Source organism: Eubalaena glacialis, chromosome 13 (genome assembly GCF_028564815.1).
Source record: "Eubalaena glacialis isolate mEubGla1 chromosome 13, mEubGla1.1.hap2.+ XY, whole genome shotgun sequence".
Classification (NCBI taxonomy): Eukaryota; Metazoa; Chordata; class Mammalia; order Artiodactyla; family Balaenidae; genus Eubalaena; species Eubalaena glacialis.
Window position 1 is genome coordinate 54,156,619 of NC_083728.1, and position 13,468 is coordinate 54,170,086.

At 46.3% G+C, this 13,468-nt stretch overlaps 1 protein-coding gene across 1 annotated transcript in view; it reads right to left on the minus strand.

Moving 5' to 3' along the window:
- Nucleotides 1-434: 434 nt before the first annotated feature.
- Nucleotides 435-13,468, minus strand: part of DTD1 (D-aminoacyl-tRNA deacylase 1) — a 115,051-nt gene continuing 102,017 nt past the window's right edge. The window contains exons 5-6 of the mRNA XM_061208613.1: nucleotides 9,326-9,493; nucleotides 435-1,014 (exon numbers count right to left, since the gene is read on the minus strand). Coding sequence (XP_061064596.1) covers nucleotides 9,341-9,493 — 153 coding nt within the window. The 3' untranslated portion in view covers nucleotides 435-1,014; nucleotides 9,326-9,340. The remainder of the gene's footprint in view (nucleotides 1,015-9,325; nucleotides 9,494-13,468) is intronic.

Genomic DNA, 13,468 nt, shown 5'->3' on the forward strand with positions numbered 1-13,468 from the left:
CTTTGCTAGAATGTGGTTCTTTCTTCATGTTACTGTGGGGACTTGGATACACGGACAACCATGCAGCTCCTGGAAAAGGGGCAGCTGTGTGGTCCGACATGGTGAAGCCTCTCCCCCACGTCCCAAAGGTAGATAAATCAGATGTGGAGCCGCACACACGTGGTATCAGTCATCTGGCCTTTCTGAAACAGGATTCCCTTCCCACATACACTCCCCGTTCCTGCTGTCTTGTGTCCAAGGAAAAGGGCATCAGCTATACATCACCACAGACAGGCTCTCACCATAGAACCAGGGGCCTGTGTGCACCAGTCAGGGAAGGCCTCTTGCATAAGAATTATTTGGAAGGAAGTACATACATACAGAGAAGGGTCAGACACATTGTATCTCCACAGACAAAATCCTTAAAAAGAAACATAGCAGGATTTGTTTAAGAATAAAGTAGTCTGTTGAGCTTTGGAGTTTATTTCTGTTTAGAAAAAACAGATAAAATTTACAAGATGCAAAGGTCTCACATAATACATTATCATTGATGACTATTCTCTTTACACCCTAACAGGAGCCCTGGCTTAGCCAGTGATGGGAAAAACACAGACAGCAGGAATGCATTTGGGACCCACCATGGACACGCGGAAATACACCACAGTGTGAAAGGGGGACTCAATGACAAGTGATGTTGGGCCAGCCTATTCCAAGAGCAAGCTGAGACATCAGAGGGACCAACACAGCCGTTCTGAGGGGGACGCTTGGGTGTATTCCTTGCCTGCCCTGTGCACGGGGCGCCTTCCCCACACTGGCAGCACCCCCTCCTCTACTAAATCACAGCAGCAACAGAAAACGGTAACGCTACTTTTGTGGGTTCATTTTGTTTTGTTTTTGTTTTTGCAGGGCTATTCAGGTTCCCAGTTTCTTATTTCCATCTTCCTTTTCAGGATTCAGTTCCAAATCCTTAAAGTAGTAGGTGCCTAGCATCTTTCATGAATTTTCCAGGATCCAGTTCTGCCCAGTGATAATGCACTAAAAAGAACAAAGATAAGACACATTACTCAGAAGAGTCCCAAAATTTGCCTTCAATTCATATTAAAATACATGACCAAGCATAACAAAATAGCTGGAGATATCCTTTCAAGTTCTTACAACGACAAGAGAATGACAGTGTTTCACTTTACTGTGAAAAATCTGCTGTGTTGTCATGTATAAATCCAAATACCTTCTCACCAAAGAGACGCCAATTTATTAGAACTTCACCCTTACAGCTCAAAAAGCCACCAACCAAATATCTGGGAATTAAACAACACACTTCTAAATGGACTTTGCATCAAAAAGAAGTCACATGGCAAATTAGAAAATATTTTAAGATGAATGAAAACTGAAATACAACTATCAAAATTTGTGACATTCACCTATAGCAGTGCTTAGAGGAAAATTCATAGCTTTAAATGCATACATTAGAAAATAAGAAAGCTTTTAAGTCAATAATCTGAGTTTCCACCTTAAGGAATTAAAAGAATAAAAGCAAAGTAAACCCAAAATAAGCAGGAGGAGGGGAATAACAAGAGCAGGAAGGAATGAAGTTTCAAACAGAAAAACAAAAGAGAAAATAAATGAAAAGGTCAATAAAATTGATACACTTCTTGTCAGACTTACCAAGAAAAAAAAGAAAAAACAAGTTAGGAATATCAGGAATTAAAGAGACAACATCAGTACAGATTTTACACACATTAGAAGAATAAAAAGGGTATATCACAAATTATGCCCACAAATTAGACATGGATAAGATGGACAAATCCCTTGAAAAAAATACAAAAGTCTCATTTCCACATCCTTTTAACAATGAGGGAGGCAAAGGGGTGGGGAGCCTAAAGAAAGCATAGGGACAGTGTACAAACGAAATGCTTGTTCTTGGAATATCTTTAATACTGCTCAAAGGAGGGTAGGTTCTTCGGTATAAAATGCCCAAGCGTCCTGCGTTTCCTTTTGCAATTCTGAACCCACAACAAAAGCCAGCTGGTTGTGCCAAGATTTGTGTGGCAGGCGTTTGTCATCCAAGTTTAACCAAATCCCAAACTTCACACAGCAGTTTCTATTCCCTCAGACCTAAACTCTAATTGGATTAACTCCAGTAAACTCAAAAGATTACACTCATTTGCACACGGTGATGCCACATCTGTGAACATGCTTCCAGATGTACTCAACACAGGTCACGTTCTCAAGAAAGGGTCACGTTATGAGCAGACACCTCCATGGAATGACCAGCCTTCCATTCTTGAGCCCAGCTTGACACCGAGGCTCACAGGCCCACACGGGAAAGGCTGGTTGGAACTGCACCTTGTCCATGTTCTTCAGGTCTATCTGGACCCACATAAGGGATCAAAATTTCCCCCAGGCCTACCCTCGTGCTCTGAACCCCGGCTGCCAAAGTACAACACTACTTCCTAGGAGATATCGGAAAAACCACAAGGAGAATACACAACCTAATTCCTGGAGACCGTAATACTCCCGTTTTAAAGTCAAGAAAAGCAACCCACTTGCTCCTATATTTTAATCAAGATGTTAACCCAAACTTAAGAACCTAGGGCCTTTTAATACCTCTTTCCTCAACTGCAATACTAGTAACCACAATCCTGAAATGAGTTCCCACATTCCACCTTTGGGGAACTCTATCTTCTTGGCACAGATTAAAACCTTTGCTTTTGAACTTAAAATGAGCTTTGGGATCCTGCTTGAATACATTATTCTTTTACATTTGCACCAGTTAAATACTCTACGTGTTTTAATGAACTGCGGTAGTAAACTTATGCTTCAAATGTTTGCTGTGCAGATGGAGATGGTAAGGTTTACTACAGAAGAATGAACGATCGAGATGTCCATGATAGTCTGTTCTATGACAAAAGCAGGTACCATTATGCAGACAGTATGTCTCTAACTTTGTAAAATTAGAGAGACATAGAATCACCTGCTTAGAGAAAATGTTATAAACACATTAAGAAGTGTCTAATAGCCTGGCACCACCATTTCATGGCCTTATGAAAGAAGCTGCTGGGGTGGTTCTCTTTCACTGCATTCAACCGTTGGGGGCAGCAGGGAATAGACCAGGATCAGGAGCAAGGGATCCCTCAACAGCTTGTTTAAACACGGAGTCTCTCAAAGATGCTGACTTCCAGCTGATGACCTGTTTCTGGCTTCAGGCCATTCGAGCAACCAGAAGACGTGAGTGCTAGTCAGGATACGCACACACCACAGACCGGCTCTCTAAACCACGGTCAAAAGAACCCAACCCAAGTTTTATTTATTTATTTACTTCCAGTCACAGCTGGGACTCTAATATGAGCTCATTTACACAGAAAAGGCAGGCTGTTCCGCAGAAAAACATGAGTTGCTGGGAATTCGATGTTATCAATGAAGGACTCACGCAGCCCTTGCAGCAAGTTAGGAAACCCAGTGAGGCCTCCGCTGAACTGTCAGAGCAGACACTCCTCTGGCGCGTGAGTGCTGCATGCAGGTCCTGACTTGGCGGTGAGAACATGGGGACAGTGAAGCCATGTTTAACTGAGAAAGGAAAGCTTGGTGTGAACTAATAAAGCAAGCAGGAAAAAAAAAAAAAGAAAAAAACCAACTGATGTCACCTGATTGTGGAAGGAACAAACTCTGACAGCAGTTAGTTTTTTTTTTTGGATTAAATTCTACCCCATGTAGAATTTGTAACGTATATTTGTATATATTTAACCATGTCCGTCTTACCGAACTTACAGTGGTTCAGATGACAGTCTCAAACCTTACTTTGATCCCTCTAGGCTGGTGCCGCCCAAGCAAACTTTCTGCAGTGACTGACTGTCCTGTATCAGCTCTGTGCCACATGGCAGCCACCAGCCGTATGTGGCTACTGAGCACTTGAAATGTGGCTACGGTGACTAAGGAAATGAAACTTTATTTAATTTTAATTAATTTACATTTAAATATCCACATACAGGTAGCGCCTACTCTATTAGCACACTCTAGGTTATCACCAAGCTTAGCTCTGCACTTGAGCAATAAACAGAATCAATTATTATGGCCAGATTCTTGCCAATTTATTTCTAATAAATAAGGCAACTGAGGAGCAAGCCTGGGCATGAAGTAAATCCAACCCCCCTGCCAGGAAAGCGACATAATATGCCTGCTCCGTACCAGCGAGCAAGCAGAACAACATCCTGTATAACAAAGGCCAGAACAACACTTATGGGTTGGGAACAGTAATCTCCTCCCAGTAAGACGAGGGAAAACAGGGCAAAAAATAACATTGGAAGAAATACTGCTTAAAATTCCCCAAATGTATTGAAAGACATACGTTTATAGATTCCAGAAGCTCAGAAAACCCAAAGCAATCATCAGAATGAGACTTAGGTGTTTAACACAGACGCTGGAATTATCAGACAAGGAAGAATAACTATGATTAATATGTTAAGGGCTCTACTGGGAAAAGTAGACAACGTGCGAGAACAGATGGGTTATGTAAGCGGAGACAATGGAAGCTCCAGAGAGAATCAAAAGGAAATGCAGAGTGCTTTCGACAGGCTCATCAGCCAAGGGAGGAATCAGTGGGCCTGAAGACAGGTCATTATAAACTTCCCAAACCAAACTGCAAAGAGAGGAAGGAACGGAAAAAGGAACAGACCATCCAAGAACTGTGGGGCAGTTGCAAAATGGGTAACATACACACACCAGAAGGAGAAGGCAGAGAGAACAGAGAAGTAACAATGGCCAAGAACGGACCAAACTTAATGACAGGAGACACTGAATCACAGATCCATGAAGCAGAGAACACCAACCAGCAAGCACACCTAGGCAAATCCTATGCAAACTGCAAAAAAACAAAGAGAAAATCTTGAAAGAAGCTGAGGGCGGAGTGGGAGGAGGGGGCACATGGCTGCGGATTACAGAGGACGTCTCAGAAGAAACTATGCCAGCAAGGGGAGAGTGGAATAAAATATTTAAAGTGTTCAACCAAAAAAACCACCAAACTAGAATTCTATACCAGCAAAACTATCCCTCAAAAGTGAAGGAGAAACAAAGACTCTCTTTGACCTGCAAGAAATGCTCAAAGAAGTTCTTCAGGCAGAAGGAACACAATACGGCTCCGAAACTTGGACTGACATAACGAAAGGGACAGCATCAGAGATGAAATTAAGGTAAAATAAGATCTGTTCTTTTTCTTATTCTTAGTTCATCTAAAAAACTACTTATGGGGCTTCCCTGGTGGCGCAGTGGTTGAGGATCTGCCTGCTAATGCAGGGGACACGGGTTCGAGCCCTGGTCTGGGAAGATCCCACATGCCACGGAGCAGCTGGGCCCGTGAGCCACAACTACTGAGCCTGCGCGTCTGGAGCCTGTGCCCCGCAACGGGAGGGGCCGCGATAGTGAAAGGCCCGCGCACCGCGATGAAGAGTGCCCTCCACTTGCCGCAACTAGAGAAAGCCCTCGCACGAACCGAAGACCCAACACAGCCAAAAAAATAAATAAATAAATAAATAAAGTAGCTATAAAACTACTTATGAAATGATAACAGTAACAATGCATTGGGTTGTGGAGCACATGAAAGTGACGTGAGTGACACAAGGTCACGAGGAACACGAGGGAGGGAACACTGGGAGATGCTGCCATGAGGCACCTGCACAGGTGAGGAGGCCAGGCTGTTTGCAGGTGGGCTCAGATATGTTAAAAATGTATACCGCAAACTCTGTTATATCCTATAAATGACATAATTGTGAATAACTCATTGACCTCACAATGGAAGGTATCATTTCTCTTTGATTGATATGTCACATAAGATAGATTATTGTTTTCCATTAATTGCATATGCTATCCAGGCATTGTTGGGCATCCTAGAATTCTGTAAAAATTTCCAATTATCCTCACATTATTTTTCAAATATTCCAGATCTTAGTAAATATAAACATCATGGATTTTAAAAAGCATAGGCCCATATAACAGTGAATTTGGATTAAATAATATTTTGCCACTGTGTTCTTTGAGAATCTTATTGTATGTTCCTTCAATATCATGAAGTAACACCGTAAGTGTTTTGGGGATTTCAGTATTAGGTTATGCCTATGAAAGAAGAAAAAAAAATGTATACTGCAAACTCTAGGGCAGCCACTGAGAAAAGGTTGTTTAAAGTTAAAAAAAAAAACAACACTACCTCAGAGGCATAGTGTATTTTATACCATGAAATACACAGGGACTGGAAAAGTGGTATGAATGTTGACACAGGGAAGCAAAGTGAAGCTCTGGGAATAAAAGATCCCACCTTCTACAGGGAAAAAAACCGTGAAAAGTGATGGAATAGCCTTTTACAGAGCGCGCGCGCGCACACACACACACACACACACAAACACACACCCCTGCTCTAGCCCATCAGGAAGAAACGTGCTTGGCCAGGACATGTCTCACTATACAGACAAAGGTCAAGTTGGAAAAGCAAACAGACGGCAGCTTCCAAAACGCTTTCCTTGCTTGGTTTCGAGGGCTGACATCTGAGGACAGAAACACGGGGTGCTGGCCCGAAGTGCGCCCCTCTCGTGCACACACTCACGACGGCACTTAAGTCAATACTCAAACGAGTGGATACTGCAGCCTGTGATCACAGGCAGAAACCACACTCTTTTCATGAGAAGTAGCCCTCGTTCCTTTAGATGTGGGCCAGAAAGGGGGGAAAACTGAGCTGCAGCCTCACAGAAAACCGTGAATCCTCCCAGCAAGATGAGGAGCCCGAAGGAATGAGACAGAGGACAAAGGACAAGTTAATTTTAGCAGTTTCACGTCCATTTGGTAAAATAAGAAACGTCTGCAATGTGACAGAGAGATGGCGGCACCCTGGGGAGGTCCTCTGAACCAAGGAGGTTTGAGCTCATTTTCAAAGCAACATACACCCAAGATCATGCAGCTTCTCATTCCATTTTCTCTCGCCTCTTCTTTCTCCCTCATGCCTCAAAAACTCAAAGCTGCTCCCCTTCGGGCCTGTGAGGCTCCCCAGGTCTCTTTCCGTTTTTAAAGAAAAGTAAATGAAACCTGCAGCAAATGAAAACTGCAGCTCCCCTCACTGGGGGCGGGGGGGCTGCTGTTTTTCAGTGGAACAGGGCCAATGCCAAGGTTACCTTCTGTCTGTCACCATGTAACTCAGCTCTTACAGACATCTGAATACTGGGTGGTGGTTTTGGGGGTCGACTGGGATGACAAAGTCCAGCAGAAGGGGCAACAAAAGTCCACGGGCAGCAAAACCCCCAATATATCCGTGGAGTACCAGCTGTCACTTAGCCTAACCCCTTTAAGGTCTGCAAATCCGGGAGCGTGGCTAAAACCCGGGTGCTCTGCTGGGCATGGTGGCTCGTACCCGCCTGCATCTCCCCACGTCGCTGAAGGGATGGGCTTCACTCACTAAGTTCACAGAAGAAAAACCAAGGAAACAGAAATTACATAACTTACTCACTGTCACAAAGAAATTGGTAGGATGCAAATAAGCACCTGACGAGGTTCTGAATCACCGCTGGACCCACTTTATTAATTAGCATAATTAGAAAACTAACCTAAAGAGCCGCCCTGTGCACTGTCTTTATGTGGCACGTTTCACCCCCAGATTTCAGATTTCTGGATGGACCGTGAATCAGAAGCACTGGCGGTTATTTCTGACGACAAAACTGACCACGTCGACGATGAGCAAATCCTCATGATCTTGGAGGGGAAGTTTTACGTAACATAAATGCCACATAAAAGGTTACTGCGTGTTCATGAATATTTAACATTATTTATACACCAAATTCCACATTCAGAAGACTCTCCCTAACTTATAACAACTGTTTCAGTTCACGAATAAAAACCAACAGCTTGAGGCCAGAGCATCAAGGTCCAGAACAAGGTGGGGCTTGTGAACAAGGTGGGGCGACAAATGAGGCCGAGTGTGAAGGGCTGCCCTGTGACTCCGGCTTCACGCTCACCTGTGTGACACGCGTGAGCCCAGACCCGTGAGCACGGCTGTCACCTCCCCGGAGTTATACTCGGACAGAGCATGGTGACTGGGGAGTCAACAGGGCCTTACAGGATGGACAATCCCACACGGCCCCCCATAAAACTATGATTCAGCAACCCCTCCTTTCCAAGATCTCCACCCGGCCCGTCTGCTCTACTCACGTCTGCCAGACGGACCGCCGCCGTGGGCTCGGAAATCTCTCTCAGCACCGGCAGCGGACATCCTGGGGACATTCCACAGGAGACTCCTGGCCCCCACCCCCTTCAGAAGGCAGAAGCCATCTCACGGGTGTTCTCTCTCGCCATGTGGCATCTCCAGGGCGAACCCAAGGCTGACTTGATTTGAACCACAGTCCAGAAGCCGAAGGCTCCAGACCGCACGCCCGGCCTGGCTCCTTTGGTTTCTGCAACTGCCCTGTCACTGGCCTGTCGCCTCCAGCCTGCTCCCCACGGCTGCTGGGGTCACCTTTCAAAACTCGGGATCTGACTGTGTCACTTGTGCACTTGACAGCTTTCAAAAGGTTCCCCATGATCCCAGGACAAAACCCACATTTCTCCGAGTTGCACACCGGACCCTGTATGGCCCGGGCCCTTCCTCCGCCCCTGCCTTCAGACAAGCTCCCGAAAACAGCCCCATGTCCCTTCCCTACCGCCTCTGCCCGAACCCAAGACTCGCGCTCCTTCTCTCCTCTCCGCTGGGCCACTCCCCGCCCTCGGTGCCCATCGCCCCATCTCTACCAGCCCTTCCAGGTCCCGCCCTGGACCCCTGGTTCCCTGGAGCCACGGCTACGTCCCTGTCCGCCCAGCCCGCGGTACCGGCACCGGCGCACTGCCCGGCGCTCTGGCGGGACTGTCCCCTCGCTGCTCCCTGCTCCTGTGAACGCTGCCATGAGATGTGTTCACAGGGAAGGAACGTGAGCAGAGGGCCATTGGGCGGCTGGGACAAGCTCCAGAGGCCTGTGACCTCCAGTCAGTGAGGTGGACCCGAGCTACAGGGAACCGCGAGGCACTCCCGTCTCGGGAAAGTGAACGGGCAGTGCCGCGCAGGGGACGTGAAGGATGCAGGCTGTGAGGGGAGGCCTCCCGCAGCTGCTGAGAGCGCAGAGGCAGGAGCTCGCGTCTGGAACACTCTAGAAGTGCCAGGAGCCGCAGTCGTTGCCTGACACGGGCGCGTCACAACCCTTCTCTCTGCCCTGGAGGCAGCCGATCTCAGGAAGCCACGAGGAGCCGCCATAAAACAAGCTCTGCCTCCAAAGCCACCTTGTCCTCTACCCCTGACTGGTGCCCCCGACGCGAGGCGCCAACGCAGCTCCGGGGGGAGCCCTACCTGCGCCCCGGCCCCCTACGGCTCCCGCTCTGAGGACACGTCCCCCTCGGCCCCGCTGCTGGCGCTGCGGTCTTCCTTGCGAGGAGCGCTTCTTTCCTTGCTTGATTCAGAAGGCCCTTTGGCTCTGGTTTTTTCTTTCCTCTGCTGTTGCTTTTCAAGCTTCGACAGCTGGTTATGAAAAAGAAAAAGATTATTTTACAAATGTAAACTCGTGCCTGTATGTCCAAAGCACCAATTACTTCACAGGCAGCAACCACTAAAAACGCTTTCTGTCTGATAACATGGGGCATCGCAGTGGCTCCGACGTGCCAGATCCCACACCAAGTGTCTGTCTGCCAGACACCAGCATCCTTAATACAGACTCATCAGACGTATGACGTCCGTCAGATTTCCCCACCACTCAGCCTGTCTCGGGGTTTTGGGGAGGGTCCATTAACAGCCTTCTTTGACAGGCTGAGCAGAGCCTGTAAATGAAAAGGCTTTTAGTCTGTTATTTTTTTCTTTGATGTCTCTATAGCTTTTTCTCACCACTTTGTCTTCCCACTCACTGTTTTCTCCACCATTTGCTGAAGGTGAGAGAAGGCTGCGAATAAAGTACATCAGGCACGTGGGACATCGTCTCGGCCCTCGGTTTGTCCTGAGACTGAAGCCTGACTCGTCCACAGCCCAAACCCTGGGTGCTCCCGGCGAGCTGTGTGGTGGCTACACGGGGACACTGCCACAGGGCACACGTCCCACAGGCCACCCAGGGCCACTTCTGCCCTGGGTGTCTCCCCAGCTTGTTCAGCGACCACAGACCGGACAGTGGAAAGACAGATCCGCTGACACTCGGCACAATGGTTCAGCCACCCCAGAAAGACCTGCCAAGAAACTCATCCAAGGAGATGGGCCAAGCCATGGCCACGGGATTTTCTTGGACCATAAAAACCATCTGTAACAAAGCTTGACACACGGCAACACCCAGGTTCAAGGGCCTCCCAGGCCAAGTCTGCAAACATTTTCCCATTCACGTGGAAAGGGGGAAACAGGGAGGGGCCAGCTGCTCCCCGCTGGTCTCTGCCCCATAAAGACGCAAAGAAAAGTTACTGTAACCAACCTGCCAGATCATAGCTTTATTATTCTCAGACTCTGAATTAAACCTTTAGGTAGATCAACAATCAGCAGCTCTCAATTTGGCCCAGAAAACCAAGTTTATTAATGGTGGACTTATGATATTACCTCCCCCACCTCCCAACCCCAGGTGCCTGAACAGCTGTAGTAAACAACTGGCTTGGTTAACAAGCTAATTCAATTTTGTGAATGAAGGCTTCACTTCCCCTTTGACCCAGGACTCCCTTCCCAGAAAGCTCACCTGGATAAATTCCCTCTCGTGTTGCAGGAAAGGCTCCTGTGAATGTGCACTGTGGTATTGCTTGTATTTAGCAAGAACCTAGAAACAACCTGAGTGTCCACTGTAGGAGGACAGGTAACTAGAATGTGGCAGTCACACAGAGCGACATCTAGAGCAGGTGGACATGTACCAAAACAGATACGTCTCTAAACCCACGTTAAGACAAAACAATGTAAGCTTCAGAGGCCATAACAGTAGGATCCCATTTTCACAAAGCACTGCGTGCCGCTAACGGGCAGATGGAGGACGGACTGGGAGCGTACAAACCAAGTTCAGTTAACTTTGGGGAGAAAGAGGAGAGAATGGGATCATAGTGGGATGAATATATATGGGCTCCAACTGTAACTGCCAGCTTTCACTTCTCTAACAACAAAACCAGCTCTAGAACAGAGCTGCTGACAGCTGTCAGACGTGGACTGCTTGCTACTGGCCCTCGGACCACTGACGCTAAGACTCGTTCCAGGATCTAAACCAACACACAGCTTCCTTCGTCAACAAAGTCTTACTGTGAAAAAGTATCACTGCTAAACTGTGCACTCAGTGGCAAAGCTGAGCTCCTCTGGCCATGGCCTGGTAAAAAACAGCTCAGGTACAGGCACGGTGAATAGGATGATCTTGAGCAAAGATGACAAGAGGCTAGCATTTTTTAATTGAGATAAAATTGACAGACATTATATGAGTTTCAGGTGTACAAGGTAATGATTCGATACTTGTATACACTGCTAAACGAAAAGGTTAGCATTTTAAAAATCTGAGTAATGGCTACACAGAGCTCTTTGCTATATATTTCCCTCTGCACTATTATTTTTCCATGAACGATTATTTTTCCATGAACGATTATTTTTCTCTGTGCCATTCTACTGCAGATGTGGGAGGAATTTCCTTCATCAAGATGCCAGCCTTCCTTTCTTGTTTCCCTTTTGGTGTTAAATGCTCTTTCTTCTAAGAAATGATTAGGATGGTAAATGGGGGCCCTTCTGTCTTGCTCTTTTTCTTGCAAAATGATCTTGGATGCACAACATGAATGTACTTAACCGTACTGAGCTGTACAATTAAAAATGGGTGGGATGGTAAATTTTATGTTATGTGTATTTTACAACTAAAAAATTTTTTTATAGTGATATAATTGACATACAACATTATATTAGTTTCAGGTGTACAACATAACGATTCCATAGCTGTACATACTGCAAAATGGTCACCTCCGTAAGTCTAGTTAGCGTCCATCACAAAAAAAATTTTAATGACCTTAGAAAACATGAAGTTGGCAATTCGTGCTGGCCCCCTTCCTTTTTTATATTTCATGTCCCTAGTTCATGAAATCCAGACATCTGGGAATCAGTGTTCGGCAGTGAACTGTGATAGCCGCCTTCTGCTGTCAGCAGTTTACATTCACATCAGTGTCTATATGTGTGTTTACACGTGTGTGTTATATGTGTACGTATCTGTAGGTGGATGGATACGTCTACGAATACACATATATAACCGTGAACATGTTCCAAGTTAGACGCTGAGAAAGCATGATTTTTATTTCCAAAAGAGGCCCTCTCAGTTTTGTTTCCCCTCTTTAGAGGTAAATATAAAAAAATGTTGACTATCGCCAGTGACACAACCAAACCAAGGCTCCCGCAATGCTGAGATTCCATCTCATGCAAAGGCTTGTTTGTGATCCAACCTGTTATTCGCTTTCTACTCTTTAAAGCTGTGGAGAAGCCAGATCCTGGCAGGGTGATGGGGAATAATTCCCAATGGAAGCAGGCTTCCCAGAGGCTGCTCAGGGCCCCACAGCACTGTCTGACTCTGCACTGGCCCAGAGGCGCCATCAACGCCGAGCCAAACTGCAGAAACATTAGCGCGACCTTACACCCCAGCTCCATCCCTGCCGCCCTGGACCAAGCTTGTGAATCACTGAATCATGAGCGACAATTACCGAAGGGACAGGCACAGCCCGAGTTTCTGTAAACGATGTAATCCTGATTCTCTTTCATTATTTATCTTAAAACAACCCAACCACATATGGCTCCACGCCTCAAAGTAAAAGTTCTCTGAGGGAACATTGTGAACTAACCTAATAAATTTAAGCCTTTTCTCGGAAAACTTGGAATCCAATGCAGCCAAAATGTGGAATTTACATCTTAAGGCAAGAAAGCAATTGGATTTTTTTTTTTTTTGAGGAAACAAATGAGAAAGAAAGAAAAAGAAAAGAAGAAATTGGGGCTGCACACGGATTCCTGTAGCATGTCCACGGCTTTCAAGTTAACGAGCACACTTACGTCAAGGAGAATAAAAAACGCACAGGCCTGTGAACACAGGACCTAGACACCAAAATGGAGGACTTTTGTTTCTTTGTTTGTTTGCTTTTTAATCATCTGAGAGTGTCCATATTGCAAAGGAGACAGTGTCCAAACCATACAGGCTCTAGCGCCTTAAAGAGAAACCCAAACCTTCCAAAGGCAACTCCAGGCACAAGGCACCGCCAGGGGCCAGGTAACCGTCCCAAAGCCAGCCCATGCCTCTCACAGCGGATCTCTGAAGAGGGGGGCCAGAGGAGGGCGGGCTGGAATATCTAGACCCAAACCTCCCTGACTCACGCCTAAATCCACTGATAAAATAAAGAACCTTCTTTTTAATTAAGATGACCATGCTCTGATTGCCTAATGTACAAATAAACTAGTTGAACAATGCTCTATCACGGGGCCTGCAAATGTAATAATGCCCTGAGGGACCAGGCAGAAGCAAAATAAGTGAAGTAA